General features: G+C 45.4%; 1 protein-coding gene across 1 annotated transcript in view; it reads left to right on the forward strand.

Annotated features, from left to right (window-relative positions):
* Positions 1-336: 336 nt before the first annotated feature.
* The window catches only part of LOC113107807 (gamma-aminobutyric acid receptor subunit delta), a 62,316-nt gene continuing 39,049 nt past the window's right edge, over positions 337-23,603 (forward strand). The window contains exon 1 of the mRNA XM_026270533.1: positions 337-654. Coding sequence (XP_026126318.1) covers positions 587-654 — 68 coding nt within the window. The 5' untranslated portion in view covers positions 337-586. The remainder of the gene's footprint in view (positions 655-23,603) is intronic.

Genomic DNA, 23,603 nt, shown 5'->3' on the forward strand with positions numbered 1-23,603 from the left:
CTGTTTAGGAAAGGGACATCATACCTTTCAGAAAGTATAATTTGTATCTTAATAGTGCAATGAAAACATATTTAACTGTATTTATATGTCCACGACAGGGTGGATATATCTATGCTTTATACTCTAAAAAATGGCCCATAATTAAATAATAAAAAAAAAAAAAACATTTTGGGAGCTCAGATAATATATTTATTATAGTATTTGAGTGTCTACTAGTATGGCATGACATAAAGTGAATGGTAAATTAAAATCAAAATGTGTGAGTATTGTGAGGGTTGAAAGGCACTCTATGGTGATATTGACCCTACTTCGATTCTACAGAGTCATTAAAAAGAACCGGCTCACACAACGATTCGTTCGAGAAACGGACCTTGAGATGGTTCAGGTTTTAGAGAGAGGGAGAGCTATCGCTGAGAGAAAGCGAGGTATATGCGCCCTTTTTTCTGCCGTCTGGATAAGGCACTGGCTAAAATATGGATCTTAATACAATTTTTCCTGCGATTCTCTTAAGAGGTTGTGAAAACTATGATATTTAAATCTGTCCGTCTCCTTTCAACCCGAGTCAACCTTACCGTTTTTGCGCAAAATGGATGCACGGAGTTTTGCCGTGACGATCTTCTGGTTCGTGCTCTTGAGGGAGAACAGAATGAGCAGGTGAGAATACGCGTGTCCTTCACACAAGTGTGAGGATCAGGAGAACAGTCAGACATACACGCATAGCTGAGTACACTGTAGTTTAAAATTGAATGTCAAAATATTGCCTAAATGGGTTTGTAATATTTATTAAAGAGGCTTTAGCAGTGAATAAATGCATCTTATTTCTGAGCAGAATTTGAGCTGATCTGTGAACATCATCACGAATGCCGTCATATGCACATACAGTACCCGATATGCTTAAATCTCATATACTCGTTGATGCTTGGATATGGGACAGATTTTCATGTCCGTTTCTTTTGCTTTATATGATACATCGTTGTGGTTATGTAGCCTCGCTGGCGGTTGGATATGAATAATATGCTGTCATTAATATTTCTGTACGTTTCGGCGAGGAGCTCTCTATGCATGTATTAATTTGTATATGGGTCAAAAGCACTGATCTATATATATAGGCTATCTATATTATAGATCAGTGGTCAAAGGGGATTTTCAAGCATCAAAACAATAAAAGTTCAATGCAGCTTTATGTTTTCCCGTACATTGGAATGTGTCCGGATTAATTAAAAATTTGTATCTTAGCAAAAAAATAAAAATAAAATAAAATAATAATAATTAATTAATTAAAAGAAGAAGAAAAAAAGAAAAGCTATCATATATATATATATATTTTTTTACCATGATTTACAGAAGATACTCACTAAAAGGTCATTTAAAGTAGACACTTTCCTTTTGCATTTACCGGTAATATGCTTTTATGTATTAAATCCCTTTTGTAAATTTAGTCTCATCTTTGACCCTTACACACGTCTCTCCCTATGCTTGTTGTTCAGTTCACACACAGTTCATATCTCTTGTGGATGTGCATCAACACATCAGGGGTTCGCCCCCTTGTGTACAGTATGCTTGTGAGCTTTTATGTTGTTCTTTTTCAGGATGAATCTCACAGAATCATCACTACTGTAGGTCAAATTTGACCTCAAAATCAAAAAAAAAAAAAAAAAAACATTCATAATGTAAGGAATCTATTGTCATCTATTTAGTACCATCCCAACAAACCAAAGTATGCTATTGTTGTTTTTTTCACATTGTGGAAAGTTTATGATAGTAATTTTGCCTAATGTACTTAATATGAAAGATTGTTTACCCATGAATGAAACGTCTGCCATAATTTCCTCACCCTCAATTTTTGGGTAAGGGTAAGCTATACATATAACAAACATTCTCTGTTTTTGTTGTTCTGAGTAGAGCATATTAGGACAGTCATCAATAAACAGAGATACGTTTGTAAGTGGAACTGGACCAGTCTTCTGCCTTGTAAAAGGGTTTGTCTTTTGAAAATAATCAGTTTAATTTATATATAAGCTAAATTTAATTGGCTATTTGGCATATTAAACAACATGGGAAATCACAACGAATGGGATTTGAAAAGACAGCCAGAGAAGTAGAACCTCTCTCTAGGGATGTCCTGATAAGCATTGGGCTCGTTACTGCAAGAATGTCATTTATTACTCATCACTTGTTACTGCTTTTAAAAGTAATAATATAACTTTATTTATTGCTAACTGGCAACAGTAATTAGTTACACTACTAGTTAAATTACTTTTCCTTCATACCCCACAGAAGTTTTATTTGTGTATCTCACCCATAAAATGCTTCTGAATGTAAGATTTTCCATATCCCAAGCTTTCCTGATGCACTGGTGAAGTCATGTGCCTTTGCGAGTTGTGAAAATTATGAAAATAAATCCCGGAATTATTGGATTGTTGGATTTCAGATCATTAGGGGTTGAGGCATCAAAAGTTTTTTTTTTTTTTTTTTTACGTTTTATGGATGGTAATATTATTACTGAAATCTTAGTATTAATTAATTGTATTACAAGTTACTACAAAAAGTAATGTTATTACAGTAACTATAGTAACACTGGTTCCGATCGTTTTTTATTATTTATATTATTTTTTGCCCCCAAACCGATCCGAGTCAATATTGAGTATTTCCTGAAACCGAGTCCCAATATAATACTTGTATTTTCCTTAAGGAATGTATTTTTGGTACACACTTCAAGTGAATTAAAGTAAATCAATCCAGTATGGTACTACTTGATGTAAACTTCTTGTATTTTATATCGGGGCGTTGATAGTTTTTTAAGGGGACACAAAGAATACAGCTAAAATTACTTGTAAGGATATGTATACACAGAGGAAAGCCTTAATACTATTAGTGCAGCAGGGAGACTATAACATTATTTTAATGACAAATGATGACAGAGAGAGATTTTGAGATAATGGTTATAATAATGATTTTAATGACTAAAGAGAGTGTGTGCACTTAAAACGTTTCTCTCCTCTCAGTCAAAGTGTGCGTGTGTGCACGCAAACTGTGTTTTGTGAAGTCGCAAAGAGAAAATAATCACTTAATCCGATGTTTAAAATAATGAATAAAATAGCCAACTGACAGCCTGGAGTTCCACAACTATTAACTTTGTGCTTTCTGGACTTGTTTTTGTGATATAAAATAGGAAAGCATTTAGCATTGTGAGGCAAGGGAAGGGACACTCAAAATGTTTCTAAACTTAAAACGTGTTTTTGCGCCATTTGCGTTTGTGTTATTTTACTTATAAGTCTGAATAAACTGGCTCTGAATACACACATACAGACAAATCATGGGTCACAGGAGGGGATGCTCCCAATCAAATTATTTAGGCTAAGCATCAACATTCACAAACCACTGTTATTTTTAACAGAAAAGAATGAAACAAGCTCGTAATCACGACTTCATAAATTGGAAATAGGATGTTTCCGATAGCATGTGAAGACAGCAGAGAAGCGCTTGCTTAGCACAGTGGAGTGCATTGTTTTGTTAACTTTGTGGTTTATTATTTTGAGTCGTATGGGAAGCTGTAAAACACGGCACTCTCACAATATATTGCTGTACACATCTATCGCTTTTATATATAAATTATCTAAATATTCACGCAATCATGCAGCATGTATCAGTAGATCTGTGCTCTGGTGCGGTTAGCGCTCACACTCACTGATCTATATATAACTGAACCTCGCTCTGGTCCACCTTTTCCAAAGGAGGCAGGGACTGATAAATGGAGCGATCACGAACCAGGCTTTGGGGGTTAAAGGACTGCCTAGTGTGAGCACACCCTAATTATTCTCCCAGATCCCGCACACGAGTCTCTACCCGCACATCAAGTGTTGTCCCGCACCGCACTCTGCTGCGATGGGTCCCGCAGGTGAGCATGATTTCACCAAGTACAACATGTTCCTGGATCAACATCCTTGTTCATCCTGGAACAATATTCCAATCAACCAATCATAACTGATATATATATCTTTTCAGGAAATATCTGTTTTAGGTTTACAATCAAAGTTAGGTGCTTCTACAACCTTATTAATCAGCTATTTGGGTAGGGTTAGGTTTAGGGGTAAGGATTGGGTTAAGTCTATATTTTTGGACAATAATGTTGATCCAGGAACATGTCTTTGCAAAATCATGGCAACCAGGTCACGCGATCATGCAGGTCTAATAGGAAGGTGCCTGTTATAATGTTGTGATTGAGGGTCTGGACTCTGAGCATAACTTGTTTTTCTATAACAAACTATCAAATGTTTTCTATAAATGTTCTGGAAGTGACAAATAGCTTGTTTTATATTTAATTGAATTACATAAATGTTATAAGTTAATATTTACAAGAAATATTTTAACTGCTTTTGATGACTCGTATGGAGGACAGGAGGCAAATGCAAGTAAACAGAGTTTATTGACAAGAGATGTGATGGATGAAGGTTGGAGAGTGACGCAGGGACCTCGACGGCAGCACAGACTGGTGAGTAGGTGTTTTGAGTGCGCTGGTAGATATGATTGTGGTGGTAGATCCCTGAGAGGTGAAGATAATCCTTGAGTAAATGATACAATCCAGAGACGGCCGAACAGGAGACAAAGCAAGGGCAGGAACACGAGAGACCTAAAAGACATCAACACGGAGGACCTCAAACAGCGATCTGACAAACAAGAGACAAAAGACAGGGCATTAAGTAGGCTGTTGGAATGAGCTGATCAGACGATCAGCGGCAACACCCACATGAAACAATCAACATGACATAACATGAATACAGCAGGAGACGGTGCATTTATGAACCATGACAGTACCCCTCCTCCTAAGGACGCCTTCTGGCATCCCCAGAATCTCTTACCTGTCGATTGTAATCATCGATAAGGGAGTGATCCAGGATGTCCCTAGCAGGTACCCAAATTCTCTCCTCCGGACCGTAACCCTCCCAGTCCACCAAGTACTGAAATCCGCATCCCCTCCATCTAAAGGCGGATTAATGGGAGAATGAAACACAGGCTTTATTTTTGACACATGAAAGGCGGGATGAATTCTCCTGTAGGCAGGAGGGAGTTTAAGGTGGACTGCCACCAGGCTAATGATCTTGGTGACAGTAAACGGGCCAATACATTTGGGAGCCAACTTATTAGATATGGAGCGGAGAGGAATATTCTTAGTAGAAAGCCACACTTTTTGACCCACGACGTATACGGGAGGCCCAGACCGGTGGCGATCGGCTTTGGCCTCAGTGCGCGCCCCCACTTGGAGTAGAGTCTCGCGGGCTCTAGTCCAAGTGCGGTGACACCTCTGGACGAAGGCGTGAACGGAGGGGACCGCGACTTCGGATTTCAGACTGGGAAAAATAGGTGGCTGGTAATCTACTCTACACTCAAAAGGCGATAGGCTGTAGCTGATACTGGTAAGGCATTGTGGGCGTACTCCACCATAGACAATTGTTGGCTCCAGGAGGAAGGGTTCTTGGAGACCAAACATCGCAAAAACCCTTTCCATATCTTGGTTGGCTCTCTCGGTTTGACCATTGCCCTGAGGACAGAATTACAGTTGCTCCCCAGTAATCTACAGAATTCTCACCAAAATTTGGACACAAATTGGGGTCCCCTGTCGGAAACCACGTCTATCTGGAGGCCATGTAAACGAAAGACGTGATCTACGACGGTCAACGCTGTCTCCTTGGATGAGGGTAATTTGGGCAAGGGAATAAAGTGGGCCGCCTTCGAGAACCGGTCCGCCACGGTTAAAACTACCGTGTTGCCCTGGGAGGGCGGTAATATAATCTAGAGCGATGTGGGACCAGGGTCTCGAAGGGACCGGCAGCGGTTGTAGTAACCCATCAGCGGGCCGATTGGAAGTCTTACCAGTGGCACAAACCGAGAAAGCCAAAACAAAACTGTGAATGTCGCGAGCCATAAGTGGCCACCAGAATCATTGCTTGACTAAAAATCTAATGCGGTTAACCCCTGGATGACAAGCTACATTATAGCAATGTCCCCACTGGATGACGTTGGACCTTAATCCCTCCGGCACAAATAAGCGATTCGATGGGCACCCGGGTGGAGGCGTTAACCCTTCCAAGGCCATTCTGACCTTCGATTCGATCTCCCATGTGAGTGTGGAGACCACTAATGTCTCAGGAAAAATACACTCGGGAGTGGACGGGCGTTTGGAAAGGTCAAAAATACGTGACAAAGAGTTGGGTTTAATATTTTTTGAACCCGGGCTATACGAGATAGTAAAGTCAAAATGTCCGAAAAAAAGTGCCCACCGAGCCTGCCTGGAGTTCAACATTTTGGCAGTGCTAATGTATTCTAGATTCTTGTGGTCTGTCCATACAATAAAAGGAACCCCTGATCCATCTAACCAGTGTCGCCATTCGTCTAAGGCCATCTTAACTGCCAACAATTCTAGGTTACCAATATTGTAATTTCGTTTGGCAGGAGATAAACGATATGAAAAATATGCGCAAGGGTGGACCTTGTCGTCTAAGGGAGAACGTTGCGATAACACCGCTCCTACCCCCACCTCAGACTCATCGACCTCCACCACAAACTGACATGTAGGGTCAGGGGTGATCAATATAGGGGCTGAACGAAGCTGCTCTTCAGTTTGGCAAACACAGCCTCAGCTGTGTCTGACCACCTGAACGCAGTTTTGGCAGAGGTCAGGGTGGTCAGAGGCGCGGCTAGTTGGCTGAAGTTGCGAATAAAACGCCGGTAGAAGTTGGCGAACCCCAGAAACCTCTGTTGGGCCTTACGGGAATCTGGACTTGGCCACTCTACTACAGCCTTAACCTTCTCGGGATCCATGCGTATTCCCTCAGTCGACACGATGTACCCCAGAAAAGGAATTGACTGTGCATGAAACTCGCATTTCTCCGCCTTGACAAAAAGCCCATTCTCTAGCAACCTCTGAAGCACTCGTCGGACGTGCTGCACATGTTCCTGGAGAGAAGAAGAAAAAATCAATATGTCGTCCAGGTAGACATATATGAACTGATCAATCATATCTCGCAGCACGTCTTTGACGAGTGCCTGGAAGACCGCTGGGGAGTTGGAAAGCCCGAAGGGCATGACCAAATATTCAAAGTGCCCTCTGGGGGTATTAAAGGCGGTCTTCCATTCATCCCCCTCCCTGATACGAACCAAATGATAAGCATTGCGTAAGTCCAGTTTTGTGAAAATTGACGCTCCCTGCAACCTCTCGAAGGCCGAATACATCAACGGAAAAGGATAAGTATTCTTTGCCATGATGTTGTTCAGTCCTCGGTAATCAATACAAGGTTGCAGTGATCCGTCCTTCTTTCCCACAAAAAAGAACCCCGCCCCCGCCCCCGCTGGAGAAGAGGAAGGGGAAATGAACTTCGAAGCTAGAGAATCAGAAATATATTTCTCCATAGCCTCCCTTTCCGGAACAGAAAGTGAATATAATTTGCCTTTAGGCGGAGACTTACCTGACAGTAAATCTATGGCACAGTCGTAGGGACGATGCGAAGGAAGATAAGCAGCACGAGACTTACTGAACACTTCCTTCAGATGGAGGTACTCCGCGGGCACGTTAGACAAATCCACCACCTCCTCCTGTAACACAGACATAGACACAGACTGACAGGCAGACACTAAACAAGACTCATGACACTTTTCACACCAGGAAAGAATGGAATTGGAGGACCAGTCTATTTTGGGGTTATGGAGGAGGAACCCAGGGGAGACCGAGGACTATGGGTGCCAGAGGATAGTCAAGTATGTGGAAGGAAATAGGTTCAGAGTGATTTCCTGATGTGATGAGGGTGATGTCTTCAGTGATGTGCGATATAGCTGGGAGTTTCTGTCCATTGAGGGCATGAACCGTGATGTGGTGCGGAAGGGGTCTGAGGGGGATGTGGAGTTTGTGCGCCAGTGTGCTGTCCATGAAATTACCTTCTGCCCCTGAGTCCAGTAGTGCTTGACAGTGGTGGGTCTGTGCTGACCATTTCAGTCTTACCGGAAGGAGCATAGATGATGATGGTGATGATGATGAGGTCTTCTCGGTTGAGATCCCACCCGATAGTAGCCCCATACATTCTACCGGGCTTGGCCTTTTACTGGACAAGTGTACGCTTGGGAGGGCGGCATTATGGGGGACAGCGGTGTGGGAGAACCAGGATCCATGCTGCGCCTCGTTTCAGGCACTCTCCACCGAGATGAGACGGGTCTTCGTTCGGGACCTCGACAGCAGCACAGACTGGTGAGTAGGTGTTTTGAGTGCGCTGGTAGAGATGATGGTGGTGGTAGATCCGTGAGAGGTGAAGATAATCCGTGAGTAACTGATACAATCCAGAGACCGCCGAACAGGAGACAAAGCAACACTCACAGTGGGAGCTCGTAGTAGCTGGAACTGTTGGGTGAGCTCGGACACCTGCGCCACCAAGGCTTGAACCGCGCGAACCAGTGTCGTTAAGACTCCTCTTCTGGGAGTCCATCCTCCGAAGACTGGCGCTTAGAAATTCTTCGAGGGCGGAAGGTTGAGTACTCGCTGCCTCCATCTTGGTCAGATCGTTCTGTAATGACTCGTATGGAGGACAGGAGGCAAATGCAAGTAAACGGAGTTTATTGACAAGAGATGTGATGGATGAAGGTTGGAAAGTGATGCAGGGACCTCGACGGCAGCACAGACTGATGAGTAGGTGTTTTGAGTGCGCTGGTAGAGATGATGGTGGTGGTAGATCCGTGAGAGGTGAAGATAATCCGTGAGTAAATGATACAATCCATAGACGGCCGAACAGGAGACAAAGCACAGGAACACGAGAGACTAAACAGACATCAACACGGAGGACCTCAAACAGCGATCTAACAAACAAGAGACGAAAGACAGGGCATTAAGTAGGCTGTTGGAATGAGCTGCACCTGTCGCTAATCAGACAATCAGCAGCAACACCCACATGAAACAATCAACATGACGTAACATGAATACAGCAGGAGACGGTGCATTCATGAACCATGACACTGCTACTATTTAAAAGTAATAATGCTGTAAAAAGAACCTTATTTCTTTAAAGTGATTGCAAACCAATTGTTATTACACTTTTGTTCATATGCAGTAGCAATACTTTTAAATGAAATAAGATCACAATACACTACTTTTGAATGTTTTATTAGTTTTGTGCATAACAATGCGATTAAAAGCATTTAATCGCAGACAATCATGCGATTAAAAAAATAGATATATTGTTGCCCAGCACTAATATATATATATATAAACTTCTTGTATTTGAAACATATAATAGGCAGATTAATTGTAACATAAAGGCAAGATAAGGTTAGAATGTGTCAGAATGTCAGTCTGTCAGTCAAGTCCAAATCAAGACATGACACACATGTGGTTGCCTACATTCTTATAAAAAGAGAGAATGAAGGGGCTTTGCTATCTATGAATGCTACTTCAGAGCAAATAAATTCTTCTATGAGTCCCACATTGAATTATTTGCACCTCTGTAGAGACAAGTTGATAAACACTCTCCATTAATGATCAGGGCATTTAAGGAAGTCATCCTCCAGGTGTTAAACAGGGCAGATGTTACAATTTAACATGATTTTGTACATTAACTGCCAAGAAGGGTCAGCATATCTGTATTTATTATAGTTTCATCCTAGAAATAATAATACAAAAATAATAATTTACACAGAGACAAAATAATAAATTGTTTTATTAACAAGGTTCAGGAGGCACACGATCAGAGAATCAACCAATTCGGCACAGGTGGAACTCGCTTAGTTAATCTGCATATATATATACACTTTGAATATAGCAAATGATGACCAAAAAAACAAAAGAAAAAAACATTTAAAACGAGACAAATGGTCTATGCTTAATTTCATGAAGTGTGTGCTTGATTGAATCACAGAAGAAAAAAAAATGGTCCCACTTTATATTAAGTGTCCCTAATACCTCTATACTTACATAAATCAGTCTGTTTATTAAGGTTTTTTTCTGACACAGTATAGCTGCACATGTCAAGTGTCAGTTGAGAATAGCATGTGCCAGTGACACTTGTGACGTGTGCCAATGGATTGTATCACTGATATTAAATACATATCACAAAATTTTTAATATTTTAGATAAGTAGGTTATATAAAACAAAAAGTCCCACTTTATTGTATGAGGTCTTAACTATACTATACTTACATTTTATACTTACATTTTAATTAGGGCTATCAATAGATAAAAATTTTGGTTCCAATTTATATTGTCCCTAATACCTGTGTACTTACATAGTAACTAATTGTGTACATAGTATGTAATCACAGTGTAAATACACATTGGTACATAGTATTGTTTGTGTAACTACACATAAGCAACAACCCACTGAAAGGTATGTGTAAGTACAAATCTGTAACATGACATTGGTAACAACACTTTTTGGTAATGAAAGTACAAATGTGTAACAGGACTAATAGCACTTTTTGGTACAGAACTTTATATTAGATTTATCATGTAATTGCTCTGGTGTTACAGTCAGTCAGTAAGTTAGGCTTTACATATAAAATATAGTTGGTGTCCAGAGTGTTACTCTTTATATTAAGTGGACAGTTCCTGAAGAATTACCATGCAAGTACACTGGTATTACAGTTAGGGCTAGGACAACAGGTCAACGAATCGATCCGCATATTTGCGTCGATGTCATCGATGACCTCGCCGCAAAATATGCGCATCGATTTGTCAACCTGTTTTTATTTCTCTAAAAAACGTTTGCAAAACGTTTACCTTATGTGGGCTGAATATACGCGATGGCCGGATCAACATTCTGTCCAACGTTATATAACCAATCCAGGGGGTTTTCTGCATTGATCTTTTTTTTGGCGGCTGTCAAAGCCTTATTTGATCGGTGAGTGATGTAGAATAGAATGACTGCTGCGCCTGACAGGGCACGTACGAGAAAGAGTCCCGGCTGCGTACGCACTCACAGTCTTCAAACAACACGAGCGCTTCTTGCTGTCTTTCTCACTTGTGCATATTAATCAAAATCATTAAACACAATAGAAAAAGGGCGAAACACCAAAGTTTCACGCGCGCTCGCGCACTCACAGTCTTTAAACTACACAAGCGCTGTCTTGCTCTCGCTCTCTCTCTCTTTCTCTCTCCCTCGTGCATATTAACCAAAATCATTAGACACGATAGAAAAAGGGCGGAATGCCAAAGTTTCACGTGGAGCATTCAGAGATTTTTTTTTCTCCATGACAGGCTGCTGGCTCCCACTGTAAATTTTTTATTTTTTTTTGGAAAAGCATTCTCTGTATTAGCTTAAAGCCCTCAAGTTTACATTGGTTACTGTATTCTTTCAATTGCTCTAAATAAGTATTTTGGGTGACCTTTTTTATTGAATGCTGGTAACAATAACATCAAGTTGTTGTTATTTTCATCTGAAAGAAGAAATTGTTTTCAGTAAGCTAGGCCCTATGTGTTCAGTAAGCTTGTTTCAGTAATCTATGTGTTTTCAAGGCTTCAAGGTTTTATTGAATGCTATCTCTATACAAGTGCAAAGTAATGCATTCTTAGTCAGTCTTTTATTTTGTAATTTTAAGAGCAATAAACATATATTGCAATGTTAAGGAATTCATGTTTTTTTCATTGAGATATGTAAATCAACATGTATAAATTGTTTGTAGTCAATTAATGGGGAGATAATCGAAATCGAATCGGTCTGAAAAAAATTAATCGTTAGATTAATCGATGCATCGAAAAAATAATCGCTAGATTAATCGTTTAAAAAATAATCGTTAATCATTACCCCCTGGATCAAATGGTTCCAATTACTCTTATACATGTGGTTACAAAATGTAGTTATATAATTCCTGTTAAATGAGTACTTAGTGAAGTGTAGTTACCAATGTCCTGATGCACATTTGTATTTACACAAACCATCCTGAGGGTGGTTACATGTGTGTAGTTACAGAAATATTACAGCTGTAGGTACAAAATACCAATGTGTACTTAAACTGTGGTTACATACTATGTACACATTTAGTTACTACGTAAGTACACAGGTATTCGGGACAAAAGTAAGTGTAACCAAATTTTTTATCTATTGATAGCCCTTATTAAAATCTATGTAAATAGTAGTTAAGATGACTTAAAGTGGGTCCTTTTTTTATAAAGCCTACTTATTACAAAATATGTAAATACATATTTTAGATATTTATTAATGTCAGTGATACAATCCATTGGCACGTCACAAGTGTCATTGGCACATGCCATTCTCAACTGACACTTGAGATGTGCAGCTATACTGTGTCAGAACCCCCCCCCCCCACCTCCCCAAAATAAACAGACTGATTTAGTGATTTTTAAATAACTGATAAATATACAGTATTATGCAAAAGTCATAGGCCACTATTATTTTCACCAACAAAAAAATATTTTAAGTCAGTTATTTTTATATTTTGCTGTAGTGTGTCAGCAGTAAATATCAGTTTACATTTCCAAAAATTATTTTTGACATTAATTGTAATAGTCCAGTGAGATGTTTGTCTGCACAAGGAGTCTGACAGCAGCCAATGCTCCACACAGAGATCTAATCTATTCTTAATCAGTCTGTCTGGTATAACATGAAGAAACAGAACAAACTGAGACAGACTCAATCCAGAAGAACTGTGGCAATGTCTCCAAGGCACTTCAAGAAACCTACCTGCAAAGCTACCTGAAAAAACAATCCATGAGTGCACCTAGGACAAAAGCTTTTTTTTTAAACACATATTGTGGTAACACCAAAAGTTGATTTAATTTAGTTAATAGAAGTTAATTAATTAAATCTATTTATGGCATTATTTTCAAAAAATTGATCTATCATGGGTCAATATGAATACTGCATTTACAGTCACATCTGTTACTGCAAACTAGGGGTTGCACGACTACAGATTTCTGCTCGTCGATTTCTTATTTTAAAAATACTTGAATTACTGATCATATGAATGATCAAATCCTAATTACATATGTAAATAATACAATTATGATATATATTATGATATTGTAAAATGTTCATATAACAGCCAGTATTTGTATCTGTATTGCATCTGTAACAATTACAGAATTATTCATATCTGCATTCGGATAGAATGTCATACATCTTTTTTTTTTTCATAGTTATCACCGTTAAACTAAAATAATTATTAATTTCTACAAATATATTTATCAAGCAAGCTGAGAGATGCCATGACAAACGTTTAGTGATCATTTGAACATGACTGAATCAATTCAATGCACACATTTTTATCACTCTTTAAGCGAGTCTTTTTGTGAACTTCACTAAACAAATGTGCGTGTGCCAGGCAAACCAGCAAAATATAAAGATGCAAACATGTAGGCCAAATAGAAAATGTATCCGCATGTAAGTTGATTATTAGCCTGTTCTTGAGAGAGAACTGGTTTTGGTTTTTGAGAGACTGAGACGAGCAGCACGGCTGTTTGATTGGTGAGCGCGCTGCTTGTTCCATTTTGTATCATATCGTAGCCTGAGGTTTAAATAATTGTTTTTTAAATATAAATAATAGAACGTGTATGATGTATTATTATAGGTGATATTACTCATGCCAAGCTCTGATTTCTGAGAGATGCAAAGAGAGGCAAGAGCAATGCTGTCTTTGATTTGCACTTTTTTCATTCATAAAGCTTGCATTCATTCACTTCACACACTTTTTACGTCACTTTAGTGGTCTGTGTATAATATTGCCTGATGCCCTTAACTGTTATCTAGCCAATTGTAACGCTGAGTCAGAGACGTTATGATCCATAAGCAGCTTTATTTCAATAATCCACAGAGTAAACAGAAACAGGTCAATCAGGGGCGTTAGATACCACGTAGACAAATCAGAATCATAAACCTTGACAGAGCGTAGAATCAGGGCTGCCGGCTGGCAGGCAGAGGCGAGAGAACAAGGCAGAGGTCGATAAGGCAGGCGGCAGAGAATCAGAGTCCAATAATCAGTCCAGGTCATACACGGAAGATCCAACAGTGGGAAAACGCTCGGTAATGTCTGCATGGGCAAAACAAGACTTCGCGTTTGAGAGAACAGGGTGAGTTCCTTAAATAGGGGATGAAGATGAGCGACACCTGTGCAGCTAATCAGCCCCAGGTACGGGGTGTATGGGAAATGTAGTTTGAAAGAGGTTAATACTCGGGTGACGGCTCCTTCTGGTGGTGATCGGAGAGAGCCACAGAGGCTGTGTTTGTGACAGAGCCCTCCCCCTGCGAGCGGCTCCTGACGCGATGAGGTGATCGTCGCCGGGGTCTTCCTCGGGGTCTAGGAGCGGGTCTGTCTGGGTGATCTCGATGGAAGTCCGTGATAAGAGTGGGATCCAGTATGTCATCAGCATTGACCCAGGACCTTTCCTCCGGACCGTACCCCTCCCAATCGACCAGATACTGTAGGACTCGGCCCCGGCGACGTGAATTCAGGATTTCATGTACCTGATAGGCCTCCTGGCCATCGATGATGAGGGGAGGCGCTCTCTGGTCACCAGCCTCCTCTAGGTTCTCCGCTCCTCTCGGTCCACCAGCGGGCTTGAGCAAGGAGACATGAAAAGTGGGTGAGATACGGTAATGAGATGGGAGAGATAGTCTAAATGATACTGGGGTGATTTGACGGAGGATTTTGAAAGGCCCCACGTACCTGGGACTAAGTTTCTTGGATGGTAGTCTTAGGCGAAGATCCCGTGTGGACAGCCAAACCCATTGTCCGGGCTGGTAATCCGGATGAGCTCTGCGGTGTCGGTTGGCCTGATTTCTGGTCCGACGAACTGCTCGGAGAAGGTGAACATGAGCGCTGTTCCAGGTCTCCTCACAGCGTCTCAGCCAAGCATCCACTGCAGGTAATTCGGATGGTTCGCCAGACCATGGGAAGAGAGGAGGTTGGAATCCTAGGATGCACTGGAAGGGAGTCATGCCAGTGGAAGGTTTTTGAAGGGAATTTTGTGCGTACTCGGCCCAGAGCAGGAAGCGGCTCCAATCATTTTGATTCTGATTGCAGTAGGATCGGAGGAAATGGGAGAGTTCTTGGTTCAGGCGTTCGACCTGTCCGTTGGATTGTGGGTGGTAACCTGATGTGAGACTAACATTGATGCCCAACTGTTGGCAGAATGCCGACCATACTCTGGAGGTAAATTGGGGACCCCTATCGGAGACAATGTCCTCCGGGAGGCCATAGAACCGGAACACATTCTCACAAAGTGCCTCTGCTGTTTCGAAGGCAGTCGGGAGTTTGGGTAATGGGATGAAGCGGCAGGCTTTGGAGAAGCGGTCGATCACGGATAGGATTGTGGTTTTGCCCTGTGAGAGAGGCAGATCAGTCACAAAGTCGATGGCTATGTGGGACCAAGGACGTTGAGGAACGGGTAACGGGTGAAGAAGACCAGCGGGTAATTGATGGGATGATTTGTTAGTGTTGCAAGTGATACAGTTTCTAATGTAATTGATGGTGTCAGTTTGCATTGAGGACCACCAGAAGCGGTTAGATAGGAGCTGGATGGTGGCGGTTATACCGGGGTGTCCTGAGCTTGGGGTAGAGTGGACCTGATGTAGTACTCGTTGTCTCAGTGTTTGAGGGACGAATGTGCGATTCTGGGGAGTCTCAGGAGGTGGAGGTTCGATGCGTTGGGCCTCAATGATCTCAGTCATAATGTCCCATTGGATGGGTCCAAGAATGATCGTGGAAGGAATGATGGGTTCGTGGTCTGGAGTTTGGTTGTTGGATTCGTAGAGACGAGAGAGTGCATCTGCTTTGGTATTCTGGGAGCCCGGACGATAAGTGACTTGAAAATTAAATTTTGTGAAGAAGAGTGACCACCTGGCTTGTCTGTGATTCAAGCGTTTGGCAGACCGGAGGTATTCTAGGTTGGGGTGATCCGGAAGGACTGTGAAGGTGTGTTTAGCCCCCTCTAGCCAGTGCCTCCATTCCTCGAATGCCGCTTTCATAGCCAGGAGCTCGCGATCTCCAACATCATAATTCCTCTCGGCTGCGTTTAGTTTTCGAGAATAAAAGGCACATGGGTATAATTTCGGTGGATCTCCCTGACGTTGTGAGAGTACAGCCCCGAGACCTGAACTTGAAGTGTCGACTTCCACAATGAATTCCTGCTCTGGATCAGGATGATGTAAGATGGGCGCTGTGGTGAATCTATCCTTGAGGGCCTGGAAGGCGTTGAGGGCGGCGGAGGACCAGTGGAGACGTTGAGAGCCCTTCTTAACCATAGAAGTCATTGGTGCTGCGATTGAGCTGAAGTCGCGGATGAACCTTCTATAGAAGTTAGCGAAACCCAGGAAGCGTTGTAGTTCCTTGAGAGTCTGGGGTAGGGGCCAGTCGACTACAGCGCGAACCTTCCCCTCCTCCATGGCTACTCCTCCAGCGCTGATTACATAACCCAGGAAGGAGATAGTCTGCTTGTGGAATTCACATTTCTCCAGTTTAGCATACAGTTGGTGCTGGATTAGGCGTTGGAGGACGGCTTTGACCTGTTTCACATGTTCTGTATACGTTTCGGAGTAGATGAGGATATCGTCTATGTAGACTATGACCCAACGATTCAACATATCCCTGAATATGTCGTTCACAAAGGCTTGAAACACGGAAGGACTGTTGGAAAGGCCGAACGGCATGACCCGGTATTCGTAGTGCCCAGTGGTGGTTGAAAAGGCCGTCTTCCACTCATCCCCTGTCACGGTTGGGTTTGGGAAAACACAAAGAGAGGGTAGATCCAAATGCAGGTAAGGGTTTTTATTTAAACAGAGGGGTAACTACAAAAATAAACAGTCATGAGAGACAAACGTAACCAAAAGAGGGAACCGGATGAAACGGGGAACTCGGAAGAATGAGAAGGTAGAGGAAGTCTCGGGGGAACGAGAGCATGAGACACATAGGGTAAGGACTCCATGATGACAACAGAGAAAGACAGTTCTATATAGGGAAACTAATGACAGAGTATTGTCAACACCTGTGCGATTCTAATTGGAGTGCAATTACTGTGAAGACACAACCAGACTAGCGGAATTAAAGTGCCTATGGTGAAGTGCCTAAGGGGAAGTGAGCTCACTAGGGAACACCCAGGAAAACAAAGACTGGCAGCGTGACATTACCCCCTCCCTACGGAGCAGCTACCAGATGCTCCACCTAAACCCAGGAAAACCCCAACAGAAAAAGAGGCAGGAGGGAGGTGGAACGGCGGCGGACCAGGGGGAGGGACGGAGGGACAGAAAACAGGGACAGGAGCAACCAGGAGGAATGGAAAGGTGCAACACAAAACAAGGAGTCCAGGAGGGAGGCGGACAGGTGGAGGCTCAGGGGGAGGGAAGGAGGGCCAGACTAAACTAAAAGGAACAGACAGAAACAGAACTCAAAAAACACAAAACATAAGTCCATGAAGGGCATGTTGAGGCGTCCACCAGGACGGAGCAGATGACCACCACATCTTTGTGGTCGAGGCCGGAGTCCACCAGGGCGGAGCGGAAGACCACCACGGCCTTGTGGTCAAAGTCAAAGCCCTCCAGGGCGGAGCGGAAGACCACCACGTCTTTGTGGTCGAGGCCGGAGTCCACCAGGGCGGAGCAGAAGACCACCACGTCCTCATGGTCACCGCCGGAGTCCCCCAGAGCGGAGCGGACGACCACCACGTCCTCGTGGTCACCGCCCGAGTCCCCCAGGGTGGAGCGGACGACCACCACGTCCTCGTGGTCACCGCCAGAGTCCCCCAGGGCGGAGTAGAAGACCACCACGGCCTTGTGGTCACCGCCTCGGGAACTCTATCAGGCACCGCCTCTGGAACAGCCTCGGGCACCGCCTCGGGAACTGTATCAGGCACCGCCTCGGGAACAGCATCGGGCACCGCCTCGGGAACAGCATCGGGCACCGCCTCGGGAACAGCATCGGGCACCGCCTCGGGAACAGCATCGGGCACCGCCTCGGGAACAGCATCGGGAACTGCATCGGGCACCGCCTCGGGAACTGCATCGAGCACCGCCTCGGGAACAGCATCGGGCACCGCCTCGGGAACAGCCTCGGGCACCGCCTCGGGCATCGCCTCGGGAACTGCATCGGGCACCGCCTCGGGAACAACATCGAGCACCGCCTCGGGAACTGCATCGAGCACCGCCTCGGGAACAGCATCGAGCACCGCCTCGGGAACTGCATCGGGCACCGCCTCGGGAACTGCATCGGGCACCGCCTCGGGAACTGCATCGGGCACCGCCTCGGGACCAGCATCGAGCACCGCCTCGGGAACAGCATCGGGCACCGCCTCGGGAACAGCATCGAGCACCGCCTCGGGAACCGCATCGGCCACCGCCTCGGGAACCGCATCGGGCACCGCCTCGGGAACTGCATCGGGCACCGCCTCGGGAACCACATCGGCCACCGCCTCGGGAACCGCATCGGGCACCGCCTCGGGAACTGCATCGGGCACCGCCTCGGGAACTGCATCGGGCACCGCCTCGGGAACAGCATCGGGCACCGCCTCGGGAACTGCATCGGGCACCGCCTCGGGAACTGCATCGGGCACCGCCTCGGGAACTGCATCGGGCACCGCCTCGGGAACTGCATCGGGCACCGCCTCGGGAACTGCATCGGGCACCGCCTCGGGAACTGCATCGGGCACCGCCTCGGGAACAGCATCGGGCACCGCCTCGGGAACAGCATCGGGCACCGCCTCGGGAACTGCATCGGGCACCGCCTCGGGAACTGCCTCGGGCACCGCCTCGGGAACTGCCTCGGGCACCGCCTCGGAAACTGCATCGGGCACCGCCTCGGGAACAGCATCGGGCACCGCCTCGGGAACTGCATCGGGCACCGCCTCGGGAACTGCATCAGGCACCGCCTCGGAAACAGCCTCGGCCTCCGGAGCAGCAGCGGGCACCGCATCGGGAACGACCTCGGCCACCGCCCCGGCCTCCGGAACAGCAACGGGAACCGCATCGGGAACGGCTTTGGTCACCGCCTCGGCCTCCGGAACAGCAGCGGGCACCGCCTCGGCCTCCAGAACAGCAACGGGAACCGCATCGGGAACGGCCTCGGCCACCGCCTCGGCCTCCGGAACAGCAGCGGGTACCGCCTCGGCCTCCAGAACCGCAGCGGGCACCACATCGGGAACAGCATCGGGCATTGCCTCGGCCTCTCGAACAGCATCGAGCACCTTCTCGGGAACAGCCTCGGCCTCGGAAACAGCATCGGGCACCGCCTCGGGAACTGCATCGGGCACCGCCTCGGAGACTGCATCGGGCACCGCCTCGGAGACTGCATCGGGCACCGCCTCGGCCTCCGGAACATTAGCGGGCACCGCATCGGGAACGGCCTCGGCCACCGCCTCGGCCTCCGGAACAGCAGCGGGCACCGCATCGGGAACAGCCTCGGCCACCGCCTCCGGAACAGCAGCGGGCACCGCATCGAGAACAACCTCGGCCACCGCCTCCGGAACAGCAGCGGGCACCGCATCGGGAACAGCCTCGGCCACCGCCTCCGGAACAGCAGCGGGCACCGCATCGGGAATGGCCTCATGGACGGCAGCCGCTCGCTCGGGAACGTTCTCCGGGTCCTGAGGAACAGTAGCTGCCTGTCTCCTCCTCCGCCCTCTACGATGGAGAGTCGGTGGCGTTGAGTCGGCCATCTTGTGCTGTGGTGCTGGGCTGGCGGCCATCTTGAGCTGTGGCGCTAGGCTGGCGGCCATCTTGGGCTGTGGGGCTGGGCTGGTGGCCATCTTGGGTTGTGGGGCTGAGCTGGCAGCCTTGTCTGGAAACTCTGGTGTGGTTGTTGCATTCCACTGAGCACGATGGTGCAGGTAATTGGTAAACCCCCAAAAGTCCAGGATCTCTAACCCCTTCATCTCCCATTGAGGTAAAGGATCATCCAGGCAATTATTAAACCAATCCTTTAGTGCTGCATCATTGTAACCTAACCCGACTGCCAAAGTCCAAAACAATTGCGCCAGGCCACCCACCTCCCTTCCCTCTTGATGAAGGGTGGTTAAGTTCCGGAATCTCCCCCTCCGTTCCTCCATGGTGGCTGGGGAACCGATTCGAAATCTCACACCGCTGGATCTAGGCATGATGGAGTCCTTCTGTCACGGTTGGGTTTGGGAAAACACAAAGAGAGGGTAGATCCAAATGCAGGTAAGGGTTTTTATTTAAACAGAGGGGTAACTACAAAAATAAACAGTCATGAGAGACAAACGTAACCAAAAGAGGGAACCGGATGAAACGGGGAACTCGGAAGAATGAGAAGGTAGAGGAAGTCTCGGGGGAACGAGAGCATGAGACACATAGGGTAAGGACTCCATGATGACAACAGAGAAAGACAGCTCTATATAGGGAAACTAATGACAGAGTATTGTCAACACCTGTGCGATTCTAATTGGAGTGCAATTACTGTGAAGACACAACCAGACTAGCGGAATTAAAGTGCCTATGGTGAAGTGCCTAAGGGGAAGTGAGCTCACTAGGGAACACCCAGGAAAACAAAGACTGGCAGCGTGACATCCCCTTCTCGAATTCGGATCAGGTTGTAGGCGCTTCGGAGGTCCAACTTCGTGAAGTACTTTGCTCGGCGTAGTTGCTCTAGAGCCGCTGGGACGAGTGGCAAGGGATATCGGTACTTCACCGTAACGTCGTTGAGGCCACGGTAATCTATACAAGGGCGGAGGCCTCCGTCCTTCTTCTTCATGAAGAAGAATCCTGCAGAAGCTGGTGAAGTGGAAGGTCGGATGAATCCCTTGGCTAAATCCTCCTCAATATATTCCTTCATGGCTGTGGCTTCGGGTTGAGATAACGGAAATACTCGGCCCTTAGGTGGTTGAGCGCCTGGTATCAGTTCAATGGCGCAATCGCCTGGTCGATGAGGAGGTAGCTGCGCAGCCTTGGTTTTACTGAAAGCCTCCTTGAGATCGTCATACTCTGGAGGCAGTGGAGAGGCCGATGGGGAAGTATGAGTGATCGTGGGTCGGGTGCAGGAATGGAGACAATGTTCTTTGCAATAATCTGACCATTGTGATATCTGTTTCGTGGACCAGGTGATGATTGGATTGTGTTTTTCCAGCCAGGGCAGTCCCAAGATGATGGGGTTATGAGGAGATTGGAAGCTGTAGAGGTGGATCTTTTCAGAATGGAGGGCCCCGACGGTGAGTTCTAACTCCTCAGTGATGGTTTGGATGCGGCCGGAGCCCAGCGGTCGTCCATCTAGGGCTGCCACTGCCAAGTGAGAGGTACACGGGATACAAGGGATGTTATGAGTCTCCATGAAAGTGGTATCAATAAAATTTCCCGCAGCTCCGGAATCAATCAATGCCCTCACCTCGATGCTAACTCCCTTAACATATAATCTGACTGGTATCTCTAACATAGAAGAAGATTTAGAGGGATAACTCACCGCAGCTGAATGTCGCGGCGGTCGAGTGGGGCATGAAGCCCGTAGATGTCCAGCCAAGCCACAGTATAAACACAGGTTGTGCTGTCGCCTGCGTGACTTTTCCTCCTCGCTTAATCGGGTAACTCCGATTTGCATGGGTTCTGGATCCGGGCTTGAGCTGTTGACCGGGGTGAATGATGAAGTTCGGTAACGTGGCCGACGTGCCCGAATCAGATTGTCTACCTTGATGGACAGATCGATGAGTTGTTCGAGGGTTTTGCCTTCGTCTCGGCAGGCTAGTTCGGTCTGCAGCTCAGCATCCAGTCCCCTCCTGAAGTGCAGGCGTAAAGGGTCGACTGGCCAGCCAGTTTGTGCAGCTAGGGTGCGGAATGAGAGGGCATAATCAGCGGCCGATCTTCCTCCTTGACGGAGTGCGATAAGCTGTTCACCAACCTCCTTTCCTCCCGCGGGGTGTTCGAAAACCTCTCTGAATCGGAGTAGAAATGCTGAAAAGGTGGTAAAAACTGATCGATCACCGTTCCAGATGGCTGTGGCCCACTCTAGTGCTCTCCCCGTGAGCAAAGAACACACAAACGAAATTCGGCTGTCCTCTGTGGGATATAACGAGGGCTGCTGGTTAACGAACATCGAACATTGTAATAGGAACCCCTTGCATCTGTCTGGTGATCCATCGAATTTTTCTGGGAACGCCAAGCGCGGGCTTACTGAAGCGGGAGGTTTGACCACGGCGGCGGCCATTTGCTGAGGTTGAGGTGCTGCTGGAATGTTTCCCTCCGGGGTTTGCAGGCGGAGTGATTGGAGGGTTCGGATCATCTCTTCGGTGAGAGAGGTGAGTCGATTCAGCTGCTGCTGATGTGCTGTCAGCGCCGCGGCTTGAGCGGATACTTCTGCCGTGATCTGGAAGAAAGCCGCTGGATCAATATCTGGCAAAGTCTTCTGTAACGCTGAGTCAGAGACGTTATGATCCATAAGCAGCTTTATTTCAATAATCCACAGAGTAAACAGAAACAGGTCAATCAGGGGCGTTAGATACCACGTAGACAAATCAGAATCATAAACCTTGACAGAGCGTAGAATCAGGGCTGGCGGCTGGCAGGCAGAGGCGAGAGAACAAGGCAGAGGTCGATAAGGCAGGCGGCAGAGAATCAGAGTCCAATAATCAGTCCAGGTCATACACGGAAGATCCAACAGTGGGAAAACGCTCGGTAATGTCTGCATGGGCAAAACAAGACTTCGCGTTTGAGAGAACAGGGTGAGTTCCTTAAATAGGGGATGAAGATGAGCGACACCTGTGCAGGTAATCAGCCCCAGGTACGGGGTGTATGGGAAATGTAGTTTGAAGGAGGTTAATACTCAGGTGACGGCTCCCTCTGGTGGTGATCGGAGAGAGCCACAGAGGCTGTGTTTGTGACACCAATAAGTAGACTGTGCCAGCTTCAGCCGAATATTCAGGCAGAATTATTCCTTGTCCATATTTGAAGACATTGTCCTTGCCATTCCAAATAAAGTATTAATCTTCGGGCACATCCCTAATTATTACTTACATATTTTAATTTTACATGCATCAAAGATAAAGTCATAGAAAGTAACAGCTACACAAAGTATTGTAATCCTAAAATTCAAGTGTACTTGCAATCTCTTTGTATGCATTATGGATAATGCATGCTCGAGTAGTTGATTGTTTCCGACAGCTGTGACTAGTGGTTGAAGTAGTCGATCACTCGACGACTTGACTAGTCTATGCAAGCCATACTGCAAACTTTGATTTTGGTACTGACACTTACCTTGTGTGCATGCAGCATCATCAATATAACATTGGCCAGTGCAATTGATCTCTTCTATGGCTTTAATATTTAAAACAAATATTTTATCGAATTATGTAAAAAGAAATTAAACCATTTTATAACAATGTGATTTATTATTATTATTATTATTTGACAAAAGATTCAAGCAAACAAAGAGACAAATTTTTATATAACAGGCTTTATATTAAATATAAATTTAAAATTGAAAGTTAATGTGATATAAAAATTGCTACTAATCTTTCATTGTTCAGAAAGAGAGCAAATAACATTTACATCATGAAAGATCATTTTCACTGACAGTCTAGAGTTAAATCACTCTCAGAAACTCCCATTAAAGTCATTGAAACTGTTAACACTGTGAAATCAATATCTTAATTATAGATTCGTTCACACATCTGCACTTTGTTGTAT

Source organism: Carassius auratus, chromosome 8 (assembly GCF_003368295.1).
Source record: "Carassius auratus strain Wakin chromosome 8, ASM336829v1, whole genome shotgun sequence".
Classification (NCBI taxonomy): domain Eukaryota; kingdom Metazoa; phylum Chordata; class Actinopteri; order Cypriniformes; family Cyprinidae; genus Carassius; species Carassius auratus.